We start from the raw sequence: 22,601 nt of genomic DNA, 5'->3' as shown, positions 1-22,601 counted from the left end.
TATCAAATTGGCTTCCACGCTTACTGCTATATCTTGCATTTCAGCTAAAGTTCGGGGAGCCCTTTCCCTTAATTGATATGCCATATCTGAATCAAACCCATCAGGGAAGGTATATAAAGCTAGATCCGGTGGGGGTCTAAGATTTTGGGGAATAGCATTATAGACATTGTTAAACCGGGCACAGTAGTCCAGGACAGTTTCTTGGGGACCTCTTTTGATAGTATTGTATTCAGATAATATATGGAGTGGGTCTTTCTTCTTCTCCCATCTGTTGATAAATGTTTGATAGAGGGCTTCAGGGTCAGCTATTGAATTTGGTGCAAGTGACCTAAATCATGTTCTTACATCCCCCATTAAGCTTTGCACAAAAAATTTCATCCTAACCCCATCATCATCTATTTCGTAATTTTCAAAGTAGTCCAGCATTTTCTTAGTATGTTGAAGGGCTGGATATGAGCCAGTACCATCAAAGTATGGGATCTTGCTTTGGTACTCTTGAGGCATAGGAGCTGGATTGGCCGGTAACTGTAGTGGGGCATATCTATTGGCCATGTTTGGTGGGACAATAGGGAAAACAGGGATGAATGGGACAAGTGGAGGAAATGGGATGAAAGGGGTGTGTGTAGTTGATGGAGTGGTTGAAAGGATACCTTGTGAAGTGGATGAAGAACTAGGAGATTGTGGGCCAGTTGTATGAGGATGTAGAGAAGCTTTAGCAGGAGTTGGAATGTCAGTTTGGAGACCTGCTTCCGAACTTGAATCTGATAAGGTGCCTTCTGATTTGTGTCTCTTGAGGATTCTTGCAATCAAGTTTGGATTTTGAAACTCAGGTGCTGGATCAGGATCTGGGTTTGATCTTGTGTAACGAGTTTTCTTCTTAGGAGCCAGCTTCTATAACTTTCTTTCTGAGAATTCCTAAGGAGGTAGTGATCTTTTGATAAGGACTGGTCAATTATAACACAACTATATGAGAATTAATACTGAATAAAGATTGACTGAGGCAGCTTTTATATATTCCTGCAAATGCAAAGCAGAGGCAGTTTCTAAGGCTATCTGGCTGTCACTCAGGCTTTATCTACAGCATTAAGAATCAGATACGAGGTTGCGAAGTTTATCCAGTTCCCCAGTGGAGTCGCCATTTATGTTAACACCCAGGTTGTTCCCTATGACTCCCAAGGGAATACGGCCGCGGTAACCACTAACCAAGCTTTGGATTATGGGTCCTAGCCTACCTATAATCAGAGAGGGCTCTCTCTTTAAGTTTTAGCTCTATTTGTGAAAATTTTAGGCTAGTTATGAGTTCAGCTTTTGTTTAAGGTTTTGGTTGTGAACTGTTGTTTTGAGAATGGCATGAAATGTTTGACGGATTTTTAGTCCATTGGGCATATGGAGTCAGAAAATTGAGTAGGTCCGGATGTCTGTGATGGACAAAGATTTACTGTAGAGCTAGACAGCTATTCATGATACAATTTTTGGTTTATAAATGAAACAGAGTGAAATGGAAACTTATACATAGTGTGATTGTAAGTTGAAAAGGGCAGATTCTATTCAGTAGCATCTAAGAATTACTGCACAGAAACTGTTAAAGATTTATAGTAAGTTGGAGCATTTAAGAATTCCAATTTAACAGATAAACCTGAAGAAAACATTTATAACAAGGAAAGATTGAATTCAGGGTGTCTCCATGGACAAATCCTGAGTTATTCTTCTTCTTTCTTGTTGAGATTAGACCACATACATGAGAAATGAAATTAACAAAAATTTAAACACAGATAGAGATAGAGAAACTTATTGTATCAAGCTATAGCACTAGAATTCTGCAGCATTCAATGGTTCCAACACAGCATACATCAGAAAAAACAATCTCTGAAATCCCGAAACTTCTTTGTATTATCTCTCCAAAAATACAGTCGAGTTCTCTTTCTGAACAAGTAACAACAACCCCTTGCAAGCTTATGCGAGGGGGAATATATACAATCAGTTATACAAAAATATCTGAACTGTTGAGTCACTTGATAATTAAATACGCTCACCAACTTTACAGAATAGCAGATAAAGAAGTTATTACTGCTATAAATACAAAATGAATGCTCTTTAATTCTGTCAGAAGTCTTTTTGACCTTTGGAGGCCACTGAGTCGGTTGAGCGTTCTGTATTAATGTTGAATGATGTGTTTTACGACTTTGTCATGTTGTAGCTTTCAGTATTGCTTTAGTGGCCGAATCTTTCTGCTGAGTTGGCTCAGTCCACTCTTCTCTAGTAATAGTGTATTCATCACACTTTTTGATCTTGATGACTTATGTTTTTTGATGAAAAACCTGATGAGAGGCTCTTGTTCACAGTATCAACTGTATCATTTTGGTCCACCATTCCTGTGTGGGCAATTGATGTCTCAAAATTGCATCTAAGGTCTCGTCTACCTATGTATATTTGTAGAAGTTTGGAGGCATTTCAAACAAATGTTTGATATCATTCATAATGAAAAATAAGTTCTCTACTCTGTTATAGAGACTTTGCCCAGATGCTGGCCCTGTTTCTTCTGAGGTACTTGGTCTTACAGTGATATGATTGGTAGCAAATGTATTGACCCTTTTAGCATAGTTCTCATGTGAAAGTAGTCTCCCTGCGCTGTTCAGTAAGCCAGGAAGACCTCTGCTTTGTAATGCTGCAAACTTGTCCATAAATTTGTTTACTTCTGTCTGCATGTCCTGGCTTCTTCTTTCCAGTGTTTGTACCAAGCTTCTCAATGTAAGGACCCTCTTTATCAGCAGGATAGTTTCAGTTCTGTTAGGGATTCCTATTGCTGCCAGCTGAGGACCTGTACGGTTATTGAGCACGTTAATCATTGTAATGGCTATCTCAGGAATATTGCCTAGAGATGCCCTTGCTCTCTGGACTTCCCTGTGTGCTTTGCCTATGAGCTCCATTTGCTCATGAATGGTCTCTATATACTGCCACTGATCTGTGATTGATTGGCCAATATTGGCCCATAAAACTGTCTTGAGCTCAGCCACCACTTTGTCAAGGGTGAGCTCTTTCTCCAGCTCCTTTACCTTCTCTTTGAGAGCCTTCACTTCTCTTCCCTTTTCAGCTATGCTTTGCTTTGACTTGTCATATTTTTCATTCAACTTAGCTAAATTCTCCCTGGCTTCATTTAACTCTGCCATTTGGGCTTCTAAGGCCTGAATTTCATTCTTCAGCTTTTGCATATCAAGGCTTGGAGCCTGCTCTGTTGTTGGTGTTGGTGCTGATGTAGATGGCGTTGTTTGAGCTGTCTGCTCTGTAGGAGGAGCAGTAGTTTGAGGAGATTCCTCAAGGTTGATTATTTGTGGAGGGGGCTGTGATGTTTGGCCTCCTTCCTTCTGTTGTAGGGCTTCCTGCAGCGCAACCTCTGACTCTCCCAATTTCTCCTGTGTCTGGATCAGTTGTTTGTATAATGATACCAACATAGCTGCTGCATCTTGGTCATGCCTTAGTTGGGCAACCTCTTCTGTCTGAGGATGAAGAGTTGCTAGGATCTTGATCATTTTTCTTAATGCTGCCATGTCTGCATCTCTTAATTTCAACAGCACTTGTATAGCCTTGGTGTCCTTGGGATCATGCCCAAGCTCTATGATGATATCCTCCAACGCTTTGATTCGGTTGTCCTTTGCCTACAAGGATGCTTTCTCCAACTCAAATTGGGCAGCTGTGTTGTTTAGGCTATTTTCCAGCCTATAATTTACCAATGTTTTGTCTGCAAGGGTGGCATATACCATCTCACCCGTTTGCTTGTGCAATTCAATCTGATCCATAGGGTGGATGTCTTTTGCAAGGACCTCAAGGTTGGTCCTTATGTAGTCTGCAGCTGACTGTGGCTGCAGCATGGTTGGCATGAAATGACTCATTATCATTTTGCCCTCATGTACATCATATGCTGACATCAACCTCTGCTGGTTTGTAGGAGCCATTTTCAACAAGTGATTGTAGAGCTGTACCTTGAGTGGCTCATTCCTCTTTTTGATATCAATAAATTGTTGTTTGATGCATGTTTCAGTTCCTCTTTGGTGGCTTGACGAGCTGACTTCTCCTCCAACTGTCCTTTCCTGTTCCTGCTGAAAGGAACTTGCAGATGCTTCCATGCTTGGTGGGCCCATGCCCAAATATTTCCCCATAGGCATTTCTTCTTCTGAAAGGGGATTTAGCCTCTGTCTTCTCTCCCCTTAAGTTGTGGATGTGGTGAGGGGAGTCTCCTGCTCTCTATCCCTCTTCCGATTTCTGTCTTCATTTTGTGGGGTTTGGAGGACCGAGGCCTCCATTGTCATTTCCTGCCTAGGAGGCACAGTTTCTTGTGCCTGCTGCCCAGTGGATATTGGGGCTTCAGCTGTTTGCTCTTGTTGCACTGGCTGCTCCTGTTTTTGTTGTTCTTCTTGTTGCTGTACTTTTTCATGAGGTGGCTGTTCTGGCTCCATCTATTTCTCTTTGCCTTTGCTGGAAGCCTGATAAGTAGCTTTGGCTGCTTGCTTATGTGCTGTAGAAGATGAGGCAGCTGCTCCAAGTTGCCTTTGATATGAAGAGGAAACATGTCCACAAGTTTCCAAGTCAGCCTCTTTTTCAATATTCTTTGCCTCTCTTTGAATCATTTTCTCTCTAGTAATTGCCTCTTCTAGGGTGCCCTCTTTCCAACTTAGTATATTGGCATACTTCTCAATATGAGGCAATCTAATGTGAGCATAGCCACCCAATTTGTGTTTTACCCTCCTGAGAGAAATGAAATGATTAGGGTCATAAGGTACCCAGTGAAAACTAGTTTCCAATCGGAGGGCCTCTAGCATGCCATCTGCTTCCTTCCATCCCTCCTCCCTTATGTTGTAAAGAAAAGGGCCTAGCTGGTTCCTGACCTTTAGTTGCACTTTCTTGTTTTTACTATGGAAATGGATGTGGTCTGCATTTCCAAACTGCCTGAAATACTCCAAGGCAAATAGTCTCATAGGGACATATCTTGGCAACCTATAAGGGTCCAACTCACAGCCATATATTCTGATTACTGTATGGTGTTGGTAAAAGTACCAATCACCAATGTTGTAGGCCTTAGAGAGATGGAGAATTCTTTGCATTTCATCGGTCAATCTCGGAGGAGGAACACCAAATAACAAAGTCATAGCTGGATGAATGAAAAGGTCTATGAATTCACAGTATGTGTATGGTGAACAAGAGGTATGATGAAAAACTGAAGTCCAAAACACAACCGACCTTGGATTTCCCTGGGCATCAAGTTTTTTGAGAGGAATAGGGAAACTGTCAGGTTGATAAAATAAGAATAGATGATATATGTATGAGGTGTATCTAAACACCTTTTCCCTTTCTAGATTCATCAGTTGCTCATGAATCTTGTTTGCAATGTATTCATCATAGTCATAGTGCACAGCAGGAGGCTTCCCAGGAGAAAATATAGACAGCATGGCCATAATGGTGTTATCAACATCCTCAACTCCCTTGTAGCCCAGGACATAGCTAATCAAATCTACAAGCATTTTGCCCAAGTCATTGAGACATGGATTTCTAATAGGAGGCATTCTCACAGCTTCAGAGCTTGGCTTAATAAATAACTGATTAATTTTGATGATTTGGGCACTGGACAGGTTGCCCCCCTTCTTTAATAAGTCCAACATGGAGAGAGGAGTCAATGGTCTTGCAGTGTGAAAGTGCAGCATCTCATTTATGTCCTCAGGGGTAATATGGAACAAGACTGAGAACAGCTCTCTGACATGGATCATAGCATTCACATCATCTATGGATCAAGTCTAGAAGGGAATTGACTTGAGGAAGGTTAAAAATGGGCAAATTGGAGTCCCAAATCCCCAAGATATCAGTTCCACTGAGGTGTTGGGCCTTTAACTCATTCAGAATATGGATGTTAAATTTGGAATTCATTCGAAATGACTCTATCATCTGATAATCTTTATCACCTAGAGCCTTCCATTCTAACTCTCTTTGTGGGGCATTCAGAGGTGGGATATTTAATGCTATTGGTGTTTCCATGGCTAATTGGGACTCTGATTTGTACGTGAACTGGTGTTACTGAACAGAGAAACACAGAGGGGTATCTCTGGAACAGAGAGGCGAATTGCAAAGGAACAGAGGGTAACTGGTAGTGACAGCAATTGAAATACTGCACAGAGGACTGATAGAACAAATTCCAGGCCTAGTAAACTCTTTCCTTGGTGAATAAATGGAGCTCGGGTCTTTAAGTTCACGAATGCGCGAACTAACTATGAATTTAGGTAAATTTGGCTAAATGTAGGTTCTGCAGAGGAATTTCGACCCAACAATTGAAAATAGACACTGGCACCGGGGACTGACTGGTAAATACAGTGCTTTCTCACTCTTTTTAAGCTAGCTTTGGACAATTATGGACAAAACCAGGCGCGGAGGGAATGATTTGAATAAATACCTTGTGAATTGCCAGCAATGGTTACAAATGCAGGTGGATTGGATGCGCCCCCGGTCTTTGTAGCGATTTCTGCAGGTTGGCAACAGATTGGTCATGATTCGCATGTAGGGGGAGCAATAGTTGTTTTTGCAAAAAGTGAGAAAAACACAATTTTCGGCGAAAATATGGACTTTTTGGGATATTGGCGCTTTTTTTGGATGACGTCAGCATGACGTCATCAGGTGGGGTCCAGGTCGGGTGACGTCAGCATGACGTCATCGAGTGACGTGGCGGCCTGTGAGTGGTCCACAGGGATTGCATAGGTGGCAGAAATGTCGGAGCATTGGCGGACGGGGGCGCTGATGCGGCGGCGACATGGCATGACGAGGACGGACGTGAGCGTGACTGGTCAGCGGAAATCGGAAGTGGTAAGTGGTAAGTTCTCGAACCGCTCTAGATACTGAAGCAGTATTGTCAGAGGGCGACCCGAGAAAATTTGGGGGCGACGTGTGGCAAAGTCCTGACGTCACCCTCTGACAGTTTCTCGGGAGGTAACTTACGGTCGTCGGGACCGACCCGATATGTATATGGGCCGTCGGATGGGAAAACCCAGATCCGACGGTTGATGGGTCAATCAGATGCCAGGGTGATACGGAAGCGGGTGGGCATATAAAATAATATTATTCGGTGAAATTCGCACCCGGCAAAACATTGGAAAAGTGGGTTTTTTAACTGTATTGCGGTAAAAATGGGTTATGCACAGGTTTAGTCACAAAACCGAATTAAGGTGATTAATCCAAGCAGATTTTGGATTAATTCTAGGATTAATATATCAGCACTCTTTGGGTCGTGCTCTAATGTTTTAGCGCTTAAACCATTTAAAACCAAACTTAGAGCTATAATGCTCGGGGAAGGGGATACATAGGTATTTTGGGTTTTTTTGCATGATTTACATAGTAATAGGGGGAATAGGGTGTATAGGGATTTAAATAATAGGAAATTAGAAGTTAATATGAGTGGAAGAAGTGGATGAGGAGTGGAAACATTAAGTTTTATATGGAATCAACTTAGTTTAGGAAGTAGATCAAAATGAAAAGAATTTTACACAAGAAATGTGGCTTTTAAAGGAACAAGAACCACCATAAGATTTTGACTTTCTTTCATGAACATAACTAGTAATGGGATGTTAGCAATGAATGTGAGGGGGGGAAACAGAAAGTTAGACATGCTTCTTTGTATTGCTACAAGATGATGGAGAAGAGAAACTTCTCTATCCACTGATGTTTCCTTTATGTTAGACCAGCAGAATTCAATTGAAAGGAATGACATTTCTGCAACCTCCTCTACCTAGCCATTAACTTGCCTAGCATTTTTTGTTTCTTCATGGAGGGTGCACTTAGACTTGCAGACCCTCATGTGCCTTTTCTTTTCTTTTGGCTTTTTCTTTTGATTTTCTATCTAGAACTACCCTTATTTCTTCCAAGGTCCCAAATTAAGCAGTTGGGAACCTTAATTATCTACCTAACTACTGGTCTGCCAAGATTAAACAGTTTGGACAGGCTTCTTTCTCTATTCTACAACAAGAAATTGAAACATGGCATGATCCAGATTAGGCTGTTGGATCACCCATCCAAATTCAGTTGACACCAAGCTATGTACACATATTGCATTACCTTGAAAATATGGGATCTTTGCATCACCAAAGCAGAGCATATTTGGAACTTTCTTTTCCAATCATGAAATATGAAACCTATTGGTATAGGTATCTAACATTGATAATAATAATGATCTAGGAATTTTATCATAACATAAAGAATGAAAGAGGGACCATGAAAAGGAAAAAACATGATAGGAAAATTATATGGAAGGGAATTATATGTTAATATAAGGATAGAAATGGCATGCAACTAAAAGATTAATACATTATAATTAATTGATAAGGTGGATAATGAATGGATTAAGAAATAGGATAAAGGAGTGACGAGAGAAGGAGGATCGAAAATGAAGAGGGTACAAAATGCAGGAGGGAATGGAAAGAGGGTATATGGAGAGAGAAAGTGATCAAAGGGAAGAGGAAAGTAATGGTTTATGTGATTTAGTTGAGCAAGAGAGCAAGGGTATCCAGTTTATGCTTACTTCCAAACCCCCATCTCTATTGAGATTATGAGGATGCTTAATGATTTCAAGGGCTTCATGCATTTTTCACTCATACTTATGGTTTTATTTGGTGATAGCCTTACTGTCTTCAAGGTACATATGGTGACAAGTCTTTGTTGAATTCTCCATTAGTGCTGAATATTGAATTTTGCCATTTTTATGTCTGCGTCGTGCTCTTTTAGTCTAATTTTGAAGGACCTTCCAATTTCTCCAATATAACAATTTCCACATGAACATATGACTTTATAAACACCCTTATGATGGAGGTGATCAGGGAAATATTTAATTGATCTAATCCTTCATCTAATGGTTGACAGAGGTTTGAAAGAGGTTTCAATATCTTTATTTTTGAGAACCCTAGCCAACTTGTCTGTGACTCCTTGAATGTATGGTAGGTAAGCTCTTCTACTAGCACTTTGGGTGCTAGTTATAGGTTGTTTGTCTTTATTTCTGGATCTAGCTCTTCTCATGGTCTTGATGATGTCCATATTTTTATATCTGATGTTTGAAAAGACCTTTCTTAAATCTTCAATTTCTTATTTAGCATGAGAGGTGTCTGATATTCTGAAATCTCTTGTGAAAATAATACTGAGTGCCCCCATCTTCTGTGTCAGGTGATGGTTTGAGTCTGCGTGTAAGTAGTTATCAGTGTGTGATTCCTTTCTAAACACCTTATGTCCAAGAGATCCATCTTCATTTCTAATGAGGAGAGTGTCTAAGAATGGTATACTTCTATTTTCTTCAACCTCCACTGTGAACTTGATGTCTTTGGATATACTGTTGAGGTGGTCTAAAAAGTTACTTAACTCCTTGTCCCCATATGGCCAATTGACATTAGTGGCATCAACAAACCTTATTAGAATTTAGGCTTCAACGGGAAAGTGTTAAGGGACTTCTTTTCAAATTTCTACATAAAGAGGTTGGCTACTATAGGGGAAAGAAGAGACCCCATAGCTACTCCAGATGTTTTCTCAAATAATTCACCTTGGAAGGTGAAGAAAGTGGAACGAAGACATATTTCAGCAAGTTTTGCAGTTTGGGGATCCGTGACCTCTTTTACAACCTGTACAACTTCCTCTAAAGGGATCTTTGTGAAGAGTTGGACAACATCAAAACTTACAATTTTATCACCAGGATCCAACTTTTCCTTTTTAATGAATTCTACATAATGGTTGGAATCTTTTATGAATGAGTTGGTCTTACCAACAAGAGGGGCCAAGGTGTTAGCAACATATTTTTCCAATTCATATGCGGGTGCCCCAATGGTGTTGACGATAGGTCTGAGAGGGACACCTACTTTATGAATTGTTGGGGCTCCATAAATTGGGGGAGTAATTTCATTATAGGAGACATGCACTGCTTCACTCTTTCGTCCAGGTTTGAGTCTTTGATGGCTTAAGTCTCCAAATTCTCAATAATTATATTATTATTAATAATATTAATATTAATATTAATACTAATAGTAGTTACTATGTTTATTTAAAAAATAGTTATATTTTTCTTCTTTGTTGGTTCACCCATAACTTATGGGACTGGTCATTGGTTAAAATTTAAGTTGTCAAAATCATTTGACTTAGCTACACCAACCTATAACATGATTGGTTTTTGTTTGTATCTATGAGATTTCCAACCCACATACTTTGACAAAGTGTTAATGTCATGAACTATTCTACTTCTTGTGCATTACTTTTTTTGTTTTTTTGCAACCATATAAATTAAATGGATGGTAAACATCTATAGACAACAATTTATGATAGGCATAAGACACTTTATAATACATCTCATATTGCCAAGATTAAAAAAATCATAAAAAATACCTAAATTATAATTTTATTTAAAATTATTATTAATTATAAAAAAATTAATATATAAAGTAAAAACAAGTGCACATGTTTTTTTTTTAATTAGATTGAAAAGTAAATAGAGCATGATTGTCTATAAGATAAATCTCAATATTTATTGCTAATTATTAGTAGTTAGATCCATCTTAACTCCAAATCTACCAAGTGCCAAGAGAGATCAAGTCTCTTGCAATGAAAACCTTTTTTTAGAGTGAAAATAGATTTCATCCCTCTAGATGCTTGGTAGATGCACAGTTAAGATGGATCTAGGCTAGTTAATTATAATTATAAATAGAAGTATTAATTTTATATTATATTATTTTATTTTAATTTTAGTTTTAATTTTATGTAATTTGACCGAGTCAAAATGTTTTATATATATATATATATATACACATATAGATATATACATATATATATATATACATATAGATATATACATATAGATATATATATATATATATATATATATATATATATATATATATATATATACAGATAGATATATATATATATATATATATATATATATATATATATATATATATATATATATATATATATATATATATATATATATATAATTTTTATTTTTATTTTTATTTTTATTTAGTTTCACTGAGTCAAAATGTTAAACAACACATTACATTACAATATCTCTACTATAGTTGGGCTAGAGAAGGCCTCTCAGAACAATTAAAAATATTCATGCAAATTAAATTATTAAAAATATTCAATAATAATAATTAAATTAAAACTTTTAAAACTCTGTTTCTATTATAAATTAAATAAACAAATATCATATTTTTAAACTTACTAATTTCATAATTTTTCTAATTCTTTTTTTTCAAAAATCATAATCTCAATTTTTTGAACCAAATTTGAGTTATTTGTTTAAATCAATTATGACCGTTAGCCCAGCATTTAAATAATTATTGCTCTCAAAAGACTGGTCAAATATTACTATATTAAATACAATTTATTTTTTTTAACTGAAACGGGTATGTTTTATTTATGATTTGGTTGGGTCGGAGCCTAGTCAACCTTGTTACACTGCAATATCTTACATCTTAATACATCTTGATGTACTCTGTTTCTCAGGTTAAGGAACACTTGCTTGAATAATACTATTTTCATTGATGTTGAGTTCATCCGATGCAAGATGGCAGCCTTTGTTTGCCATTGTATCCACTTCACTATTCGAGCTTATGAGAATGTGGAAAATTTAAAAGGATTCAAAGTCCTTTAGTATGGTCATTAGCCTTTTCAGAGACTTGTTGAGTGTGGCGTTGTTGAACTGGTCATGCATATTGATCTTCTTGATGAGGATTTCTGAGTCTCCAAAAGCTTCACAATCTTTGATGCCGCTTTCTCGAACAATTTGGCAGGCTTTTTTGAGGCCAAGAAGTTCTGCTTGGTTATTTGTACGATGACCAACCCCCCAGCTGAAGCAATCTTTTCTAGTGCTATCCAGGGAGTAGATGACTCCACCAGCGCCCGCTGCCCTAGGGTTTCCCTTGGAGGCTCCATCGAAGAATATTGTAGTTTTAAGTTGATTCCTCCACCAAAGTTGGAAGCTGGCTTCTGGATCTCTTAATCTCTAGTGAGGGTTGGGAAGGGGGAGGGTCAGAGATTTTCCTTTGGGGAGAGGGCTAAGATGATTCAACCAACTCTTTTTAGAAGGGAGGAGAGAAGAATCTGATTTTTGCGAATGCTGAAGAACAGATTCTAGGAGAAGAGCTTTAGCTTTAGCAACTATTTTTGCAGGGGAGAAAGGAGAATTGTTGAATGTCAAGTCGTTCTGGGCGAGCCAGATTTCCCAACACATGAATTTAGGGATTGAAAGCCAAATGTGATACCACATAGAGTTTTTGGGAATGGGACGAGGATAATTTTGGAACCATGTGGAGTAACGATTAGCCACGGTACATTTTTGGGGTAGATTAAATTGCAAATCAAGGAGCGTTATTTTCCAGACTTCCTTGGCAAAAACACAGTCTAGGAATAGATGAGAGGTTGTCTCTCTAGCATTTGTGCACATGATGCATTGATGAGGTCCAACAATGTTTCTTTTTAGCAGATTGTCACATGTCAACTGTTTGTTGTGCATGAGGATCCAGAAAAAAAATTGACTTTCGGAAGTCTTGTAGAATGCCAAACCTGTTTCCAAATGCTGGGAGAATGTATTTTATCTTTTTTTGGCTACAGAGCGATATAACCTGATGTAGTGGTATAAGTGTCGATGTCTCCCCAGCCCCAGCTATCTGGACTATCACGATGGATGGGCACAACATTGGAGAGGAGCGATTTCAATGCTACTAGCTGTGTAAGGAGATGATCCGATACGATTGGGAAGCTCCAATCCTGCCAATTCCGTTTGTGATCCCACTCTGTTATGTCAAATAGCTTGTGATACCCTACATCTAGAAGCCAGCATCGAAGGTCACGAATTTCATCATGGGATTTAAGGGGTGCGCTATTCATTATATGGTCTTCCCACAAGTAAATTTTTCCCATTGCCTGGAATACAGTAGAGGTGAGACTTAAAGCAACTGATGTTGTTTCTGCATAAATTCCAGGTTAACATTCCAGGGGAGGTGTTGTCAACAGCTAGTTTCCTGAGAGAGACCCCCTGCGCATATTTTTTCCTAAGCATATCAGTGACTGGATGAGCAAGGTAGGAATAGATTTTTTGGAGAAGCTTGCAGCCGAAAGCGAGATTGGAGAGTGTAGGGTCTCTTGTCTAGGGTCCTCCATCTGCTATTGGGCATTTTACTAGATCCCAGTTTGCTAAGTGCATTTTTATTTGATTGCCTTTGCCTCCTTGCCAAAGAAAGTTTCGCAGAAGGCAGGATATTTGCTCCATGATGTGTTTAGGAGCAAGAAGAAAAGAGGCTTGGTAGATAGGAAGGGCAGAAAGCACAAATTTTATTAAGATTGTTTTTCCTTCCTTTGTGAGCTAGAACCCTCCCCAAGAGGCGATCTTGGCTTTGATCTTGCTAATAATACCTTGCCACAGAGTTCTGTTATTAACCCTAGAGGTGAGTGGTAGGCGAAGATATTTGATGTTGTCCCAATGGGCATAGCCTTCGAAACCAAGGATCTGGGCTATACTATTCAGATTGCCTTGATCCACATTCCATCCGTAGATTGAGCTTTTTCTGTCATTTATCATAGCTCCTGAGGCTCTGCAATAGATTTTTAGGACAGAGTCGAAAGTTTTAGCTATTCTCGTAGAGGCACCACCAAGAAGGAGGAAGTCATCTGCAAAAAGGGCGTGGTTTATAGGCTTTTGGGCATTGGAAGTGTGAATTCCAGGGAGGTCACCAGAATTCATTTCTACAGTAAGCTTCCTACTGAGGGAGTCCGCCATTAGAATATACAAGAAAGGAGATAATGGGAAACCTTGCCTCAATCCACGCTGAGCTTGGAAAAAGGAAGTTGGTTGGCCATTGACTAGAGGGGGAAATCCAAGGATTATCAATACAGGCTTTGATGAGATTGATGAACTGATCAGGGAAGCCAAAGGATTGGAGGACTTGGAAGAGGAAGGAGTGGTTGACCTTGTCGAAGGCATTGGCCATGTCAAGCTTGATTAAAATCCTCTTCTCTTTTCTTAGTTTACTGGAGTGGACAGCTTCTTGGACTTGAATCACATTATCCAAGATGTGTCTACCTTTAACAAATTCCCCTTGAGAGCTAGAGGTTAATTTTTCAAGCAGGGGTTTGAATCTATTTTCAAGGATTTTGGCCAAGATTTTATAGGAACCGTTATAAAGTGAAATGGGCCTAAATCTACTAAAAGTTTTTGGATTGACCTCTTTTGGAATTAAGGCTAGGAAGGTTGAATTGATGCCTCCCCCAACCTTGGCTTTACTGAGGAAACCTTGTATCATTTTCAGCAGATCTGTTTTGATGATGTTCCAACAGACTTTGTAAAAGTGTATAGAGAAGCCATCTGGCCCGGAGGCCTTATCTGATTCAATTGCCCATATTACTTTGATAATTTCTTCTTCAAATAGTGGTTTTAGAAGAGCTTGATTATCCTCTTGATTGATGAGGTGAGGGATATTAGAGAGAAGGTCTTCAATATCCTCTTTTCTGACTTCATTCCTAGGCCTGTAGAGGTTTTTGAAATGATTTTCAGCGGCTGATTTAATTTGGTCAAACTTTTTGCAGATTTTTCCTTCTTCATTTTTTATCTCAGTAATATGGTTGCAAGATAATCAGGCTTTGTATTGTCGATGGAAAAATGAAGTGTTTCGGTCTCCGTCCTTGAGCCATAGGCTACAAGATTTCAGCCTCCAATACTCTTCTTCCCATCTTAAAGAGCGGTGGATGTTTCTTTGGAGTGCTACCTCTTTATTTAGAATTTCCGGAGTGATGTGAAGGTCTCCTATTCCCATTTGTAGAGTTTCCAATGAGTGAACAACTTCATTTCTCTGTTGAGTAGGGTTTTTAGGTGGATTCCTGAGCCACTCTTTTAAAGTGTTTTTTGTGGCTTTTAATTTTTGTTTCCACACATAGCTAGGAGATCCATTGATGGGAATATCCTAGGCTGATTGAACAGTGTCAAGAAAACCTTCTTTTTCAATCCAAAGAGGGCTGAATTTAAAGGGCATTGGGCCCAGGTCTTCCTCAGGAGCCATAAGGAGTTGAATTGGCTTGTGATCCGAGGTGAGTTTGGGGAGGATTTTTTTGGAGATAAGAATATTTTCCAACAGCAAGGAGCTTTGAATCAGAAATCTATCCAACCGGGAAGAAATGTGATTAGTCCCAGTTCGATTATTGGTCCAAGTGTATGTGCCTTTTACAGGTGCAAAATCTAAAAGGTCCCTCTGTTGCATGAGTTCTTCGACCAAGGGCAGTAGTTGGTCTCTGATGTTGTTTCCCCCCCTTTTTTCTTTTGGCTTCATAACAATATTGAGGTCTCCGGCCAGAATGATGTTGTTGGGGGAATGAAGGTCTAAAAAGTCGGAGAGAGAATTCCAACATTCTCTTTTTTCAGCATAAAAGACAAGAACATAGAGATTGAATAGGGCTATAGTTAACTTACTTTCAAGGTGCTTGAGCTTAGTGTAGATCCAGTGTTGGGTCTCATGCGAGTTAAGCAGATGGAAGTGATCGTTAGTCCAGAGTGTCGCAACTCCTCCTGAAGATCCCCTCGAGCTGACTGCTTTGCGTGCGTTCTTTTTCCATTTTGACTTGTTGATTTCCATGAGGGCTTGCCCTTTGATTTTGGTCCCTTGGAGCAAGAGGATATCTGTGGATTCTATTTTCATCAGATCTTTGACGGCTTCAATTTTTGGTTGGGTCCCTAGAGCTCTGCAATTCCAAGAGACTATATGCATTATTTACCTAGCGAGGGGTTTGAGAGGCCTCCCTTGGAAGGTCTTGCTCTTGTATTTCTCCCAATAGACATTTCTATTGTGGATTAGCTACCTTGCATCTTTAGAAATTCTGCTTCTTCTTCCCTCACTACCTTGTGAGGCTTCCTGCCCGCCCTCTTCGAGGGTCTCTCATAGATCTCATCCTTAGAGGAGTCATAGGGCTCTGTCACTTTTTTCTTTGCTATATCTGCATATGAGGGAATGGAGGGACTACCTTGAGAGACACCAAGAGAGGCAGTTCCTCCTCCTTCTTTGTTTTTTTGAGGGATGTCAATCTGTGCCTGGGTAATCAAATCTACTTCAGGAGGATCTGGGGTGGGTTTCCATTAGGGTTTGGATTCTCATCTGGGGCATGGGGGTTCCTCTTTTCATTTCCTTGATCTTCAGTGTTTGTCTCCTTTGTAGGTCCTTTCCCTTGTGCTTTTGCATGACTAGCTTTCTGGACTATGGTCCATTGTTCTCCCTTCGACTTATCACTCTATTCTTCAGCCTTTTTCTTGCAGTATCTCACAAAATGTCCATAGCCATGGTAGTGTCTACATTTGAAGGGCAGCTGCTCATAATCCAGTTCTTGGATGTGAGACCATCCAACTACTGTGAGTTTTATTGCTTCTGGTAATCCTTCTTCAAGGTATACTTCCACACATATTCGAGCACGGAAGTACTGATCTTTCCTCGCAGCCTCGTCGATATATTTTCCAAGGGAGTTGCCAATGATTTGGAGCAACTTCTGGGTCCAGAAATGCAAGGGTAGGTGGGGAAGTCGCACCCATACTTGGACGGCAGTGGGCACATCTTATGTCGAGTTGAAATCCGGTGACCATTTGTTTCAATATAAACCTTGTGGCCCATGAAATAAGGCCCATTAGTGAAGATGAGACTCCGATCCTCAGCAGATTCAAACACAAACACGAAGTAGCCTCTGCCAACAAAGTAAGATTTGATACCTTCCTTGATCAATGGGGACCAGTTTCTCTTAATCCAATCTTCTACCGATTTGGGTGAGGGCCAGAGGCCTGTGAACTGCCCTATGAGTCCTTTGTTTGCTAGGTTCAGAGCAGATCAACAAGTTTATTCCTCAGTGAGGGCCACCGAGGGTATGCTGTCCTTTTTTTTACGAATTTCTGTTGATGTGCTGTTGGGGGCCGTCTGTAGCATGCAACCACCATTTTCTGAAATTCATGAACTTCTGGAGGAAGGGGGAGGGGCTCCGAACCCCCCTCTCGGGCCATGGCAGATTGGAGGGTAGTAAGTACACAGTTGCGGGCATGCGCAATGCAAGAACTTAGAAGAGCTAGGTCATGCGGCCAGAGTAGCCTCTAGATCCAAAAAATACAAAAGTTATCCAATATTCAATTATTTTAGTTGTTGCTCTCAAAACACTGGTCAAATATTACTCTATTAAATAAAAAATTATTGAGTTATCCAACATTCAATTATTTTATTTAAATCAATTATGACCGTTAGCCCAACATTTAAATAATTGTTGTTCTCAAAAAACTGGTCAAATATTACTATACTAAATAAAAAATTATTGACAGTTATCCAACATTCAATTATTTTAATCATTGCTCTCAAAAGACTGATCAAATATTATTCTATTAAATAAAAAATTATTCACAGCTATCCAACATTCAATTATTCTCCTAAATAGATCCTTTTGGTCCCTAATGATGGATGGTCAAATATTACTCTATTAAATAAAAAATTATTGACAGTTATCCAACATTCAATTATTTTCCTATATAGCTCCATGTGGTCTTTGATGATGGATGGAGTCACCATGGTACGACAGATCACACTCATTAGATAGTGTTAGTTCGGAAATCTCTAACAATATGATTCAGTGAAATCGATTATGACTGTTAGCCTAGCATTTAAATAATTGTTGCTCTCATAAGACTGGTCAAATATTACTATATTAAATAAAAAAATATTGAGAGTGTTATTTTAATTGTTGCTCTCAAAAGACTGGTCAAATATTACTCTATTAAATCAAAAATTATTGACAGTTATCCAACATTCAATTATTTTATTTAAATCAATTATGACTGTTAGCCCAACATTTAAATAATTGTTGCTCTCAAAAGACTGGTCAAATATTACTATATTAAATAAAAAATTATTGACAGTTATCCAACATTCAATTATTTTAATTGTTTCTCTCAAAAGGCTGGTCAAATATTACTCTATTAAATCAAAAAAATTTGAAAGTTATCCAACATTCAATTATTTTCCTATATAGCTCCTTGTGGTCCCCCATGATGGATGGTCAAATATTACTCTATTAAATAAAAAATTATTGACAATTATCCAACATTCAATTATTTTCCTATATAGCTCCCTGTGGTCCCTGATGATAGATGAAGTCACCATGTGGTCCCTGATGATGGATGAATTCACCATCCCAGATCACACTCATTAGACAGTGTTAATGGGAAATCTCTAACTATATGATTTAGTGTAGAAATCTCCAGTCAGTGTTAAATACACTTACCAATATAATAATAAATATATTTAATTAAAAAATTAACCATAAATAAACAACATACAAATAATTTTAATAGAGATTGATATTAAGGACTAAATTATAGATATTCAGAACTTATGGAGAACAGTTGCCCCCAAAAAAAAATGCTAAGACTAAAAATTACACAAGCTAATTTTATGAAGATTGAGCAGAAATTACAAAGGGTATTTTCATAAAGGTTCTAGAAGCCTCGGATTAAGGTGGTCTGATTATTTGGCCGTGGTTTCGGAGAAAGTGTGTTAACTATCATCATTAATTTTTCTAATTAAGAACGCGGCAGCACTAAGTTAGCAGGAATTTATGTCTCACCGATAACCTCCCTCATCCAGCGGATTGGATCAGTTCTCCCCCGTGAAAAGGAAAGCTTACCGCATGGAGACGTGATTAAAGAGTTGACGAGTTACCAGAACGCCTGTATACCTACAATACCCTGTGATGCAATGTTTGAATGAAAGTCCAAAGTCTCTGCGCGAGACCTGGAATTTTTGCCACCTTTCAATTTTCATAACATCTAATTTGGCGGCACGAAAAATTTGGCAGAGAAAGAAGAAATAATTTTTGATATCGGCGTACAGAGCAGAGGAAGGCAATGGATAGAGAACCAGAGGATTTTCAATTCCTCGGCGTCGCAGCGATCGTTGGAGAGGCTTTCAAGATCCTGCGCTCCTGCGCTAAATTGCTAGGGGCTCTCACCCTCACACTTATTTTGCCCCTTTGTTTCGCAATCCTTGGGCATCACTTGGTCTTCAAATATCTGATCTATCAAATCCGTTGGAATGAAATGTTTTATCAGATAGAGGCCGGCACTCCGGCCGGAGAGAGGACTATGCGGGAATTGACCCGGGAATGGACGGAGCTTTTCGTCTTTCTTGCGGCCTATGTGGTCTTCGTTTTGGCCTTCTCGTTGCTGTCCACGGCGGCAGTGGTGTATACCGTGGCCTCCATGTACACGGGAAAGGAAATTTCGTACGGGAGGGTTATGAGCATTGTTCCCAGGGTTTGGAAGCGCCTTATGGTAACTTTCCTCTGGTTTTTCCTCATGGTCTTTGCCTATTACGCGGCCTTTGTATCGATCTTCTTCCTGCTCATACTCTCGGTGGAAGTGAACCAGTCGAATTCGCTGTTCTTTATTTTTGGTCTGATTCTTATAACCGCCCTCTTCATCTGTGGATATGTGTATCTAAGCATGGTCTGGCACCTTGCCTGCGTTATCTCCGCCTTGGAGGACAAATATGGCCTGGGCGCCATGCGGAAGAGCAGGAATCTCATTTTGGGAAATCGGATCACGGCCTTGGTGCTCGAAATTCTTTACCTCATATTCGGCGGAATTATTGGAGGGTTTTTTGGGTATGCTGTCCTTCACGGGGACCGCCATGGCGTGGGCAGTGCAGAAAGAGGCGCGTACGGCACAGTTCTTGTTGGGTTGCTGTGTTTTGTTAACTTGATGGGGCTGTTGACACAGAGTGTGTTTTACTTTGTGTGCAAATCTTATCACCATGAGAGCATAGACAAATCATCTTTGTCTGATCACCTGGAAGTTTACCTTGGCGACTATGTGCCTCTTAAGAGCAGCAACATTCAACTGGAAGATCTACATGCCTCCGTATAGTCTTAACTCTCTGTGATTTGCTCATTGTAATATTAATCATATTATCTTATTCCTTCAGCCCTTTCGTTTGTCTGAAATAATCCCTCGCTCTGAAGCCAATATTTAATTTAATATTACCAGTTTGATCTGTAACTCAGAGCACAGGATTTCATTCCTTCCAATTACTCAGTAAACTTGTACATCTACATGCATTTGTATGGTCTCAACTCTCTCACTTTTTGTAGATATTAATGATATAATCTTCTTCTACTTGTCTTTTCATTTGTCTGAAATAATCTTTATACTCCGCAACCCTTGTCTTTTCATTTGTCTGAAATAATCTTATACTCTGCAACCAATATTTAATTTAGGATGGCTAGTTTTTCAGCAAGCCATAGCACAGAATTTCATTCGTTCCAATTACTCTGTAAACTTGTATATCAATAATTAGTAACTATGAATTTAACTCTGTTTAGCTGTGTTTACAGTTGTTCAGCTGCGTTTACATGATATAGCTTCAAACACTTGCAGACATAGAGCTTTGAATTAAAAATAAATTGTAGAGTTGGATATTGCTGTTAATTTGAGTTAAATTAAAGAGATTACGCAATGTTTGAAATGGGTTAAAACTCTTCATCCATTCAGTCCTTTTTGCCATTGCAGTCCTTTTCTCTGGAAATTGGTATAAATACTTTGGCTTCTTCCTAAAAGCAAATGATTATCATAAAGGGGGACTGGATGTGGCCTGATCAGAAAAGTTGAACAAGTTATAAAATACCTTGGCTTCTTCTTAAAACCAAATTATTATCATAAAGGGGGACTGGATGTGGCCTGATCAGGAAAGTTGAACATAAGTTATAAAATACCTTGACTTTTTCCTAAAACCAAATGATTATCATAAAGGGGGACTGGATGTGGCCTGATCAGGAAAGTTGAACAGAAGATAAACTTATGATGTTACAATGGGTTGTCTTTGGGGCAGAATGATTCTAGTTAAATCAGTACTAACTGGAAAATATTCATGTCTACTGGTTGTCTTTGGCAAAGATTCGCATCGCAATTCTCAAATCTATCAGACAAAAGATGTTCAGCTCCCTGTGGCTGGTAAAAGTTGTCAGGAAAAATACATCCAGTCAGTTGGAACTCCCTGTCCATTCCAGAAAATCTTGGAGGATGGGGTTTAAAAATCTGTCCTGTTTTGAAAAAGTCTTGACTCTAAAAAAATCTATGGAGAGGTCTTTTGGTGGGGGTTTTTGAAGCCTTGTACTAACAAAGAAATATATGAACAAGGTCGTATAGCTAGCGTCCTCTGCCGCTTAGTTTAATAAAATATTTTAATGTTATGATGTGTTGTATGTACTCCAAACAATAATAAAATTGTAAAATGAATTATATGAATATTTGTTTAACTTTTTTTCATTAATTTTTTTAATATTATTAAATATTTTTTTGGTAGATAAAGGGTTATATATATATATGACATTGAAGAGAATGATAACAAGTTAATAATTATGTATTTAATATTGAATGATGGCAATTTTTTTATATAATGCTCATGTTATAGTACACATGTCGTGTCATTAGAGTATAGATTGATATAATGAGAGTTGTACAAATTGTACACATGTTATTTTTACATATTTTTTCAAATTTATATTTTTTAAATTATTTTTTTATAAATTAAAAAATAAAACCCATAAAAATGGTCTAACTTTACACCAATGAGAAAATGAAATTTTGGAATTTAATTACAAACCATTTGTGTTTATGGTACATAGTAATTAATATATAATGTTATTTTTCAAATTATTTATATTTATTGTACATTGTAATTAGTGATATAGTACATAGTAATTAATAATATAGTACACAAAAGTCAATTATTGTCATCATTACACAATAAGAGGGGAGACATTTCAACCAATCATATTTGATATAAATAGAAATAAATTTTATTTAAAAATAATAAATTTAATTTCTTAATGTTAAACTTTGGATAGATTTTAAATATTTTTAGTCAAAGCAAAACTAATCGCAAGTCAATGAAACACTGAATACGTTATATCCTGCCAGTGGCAGGTGTAATAAATTATTGGTGGTGGATTGGCTTTGAGGACAAGCCAAAAAACTTGCCAAAAGAGGTTCCATTGTCTAGAAAGGACTCATTGCTTCTTTCCTTTTCCTCCACAACTGGGTAGCTTGGAAAGTTGGAGATGGAAAGCAGGTTGTTCTTGGCGAGGATACTTTTATAGGCAGTGCCAGAGCATACAAACTATCCCCTGATTTGATCCATTGCTTGTATTCTAAAGGACTCTACCACTTGCAAGATGTAAGTAGAGTTGATCTTTCTCTGCCCATAAAGAATTATCAGTTGACCTCAGTAGAACTAGATTTGATTGGTTCCTTAGTAGAGGAATGGAACCATTTTGTTAAAGAATTAATTAGCAACGAGTTGTGCTTAAACAATACTAAGGACTCGTTGGTCTGGGCCTGGGACTTCTCCTTTGGTGTAGTTAAACCCAGTCAAGCCTATGGAGCTATTGCTCACAACGAGCCTTATTTGCTATGCTATAGACTCATAAATGCGTCTGGGTAGTATATGCCCACTGTTGGATCGAAACAAGTACATTATCCAGCGGTGGGCATATACTGCCCAAGCGCATTTATGAGTCTATAGCATAGC

The 22,601-nt window shown here is 38.5% G+C and overlaps 1 protein-coding gene across 1 annotated transcript; it reads left to right on the top strand.

The window, feature by feature from the left end:
* The first annotated feature begins 18,633 nt into the window (after positions 1-18,633).
* LOC149219266 (uncharacterized) lies at positions 18,634-20,188 on the top strand. The gene has a single exon (XM_089384306.1). It carries the CDS (start codon positions 18,920-18,922, stop codon positions 19,937-19,939), a length of 1,020 nt encoding a protein of 339 aa, XP_089240432.1. The 5' UTR covers positions 18,634-18,919; the 3' UTR covers positions 19,940-20,188.
* The last annotated feature ends 2,413 nt before the right edge of the window (positions 20,189-22,601 follow it).

This window comes from Pinus tabuliformis, chromosome Q (assembly GCF_031772625.1).
Source record: "Pinus tabuliformis cultivar Carrire ecotype Pingquan chromosome Q, CPIR1, whole genome shotgun sequence".
NCBI lineage: Eukaryota > Viridiplantae > Streptophyta > Pinopsida > Pinales > Pinaceae > Pinus > Pinus tabuliformis.
This window is presented reverse-complemented; position numbering and strand designations above follow the sequence as displayed.

What these genes read in the sequence shown, in the direction of transcription:
- LOC149219266 (XM_089384306.1), top strand. Translation starts at nt 18,920, where the DNA reads ATGGATAGAGAACCAGAGGATTTTCAATTCCTCGGCGTCGCAGCGATC.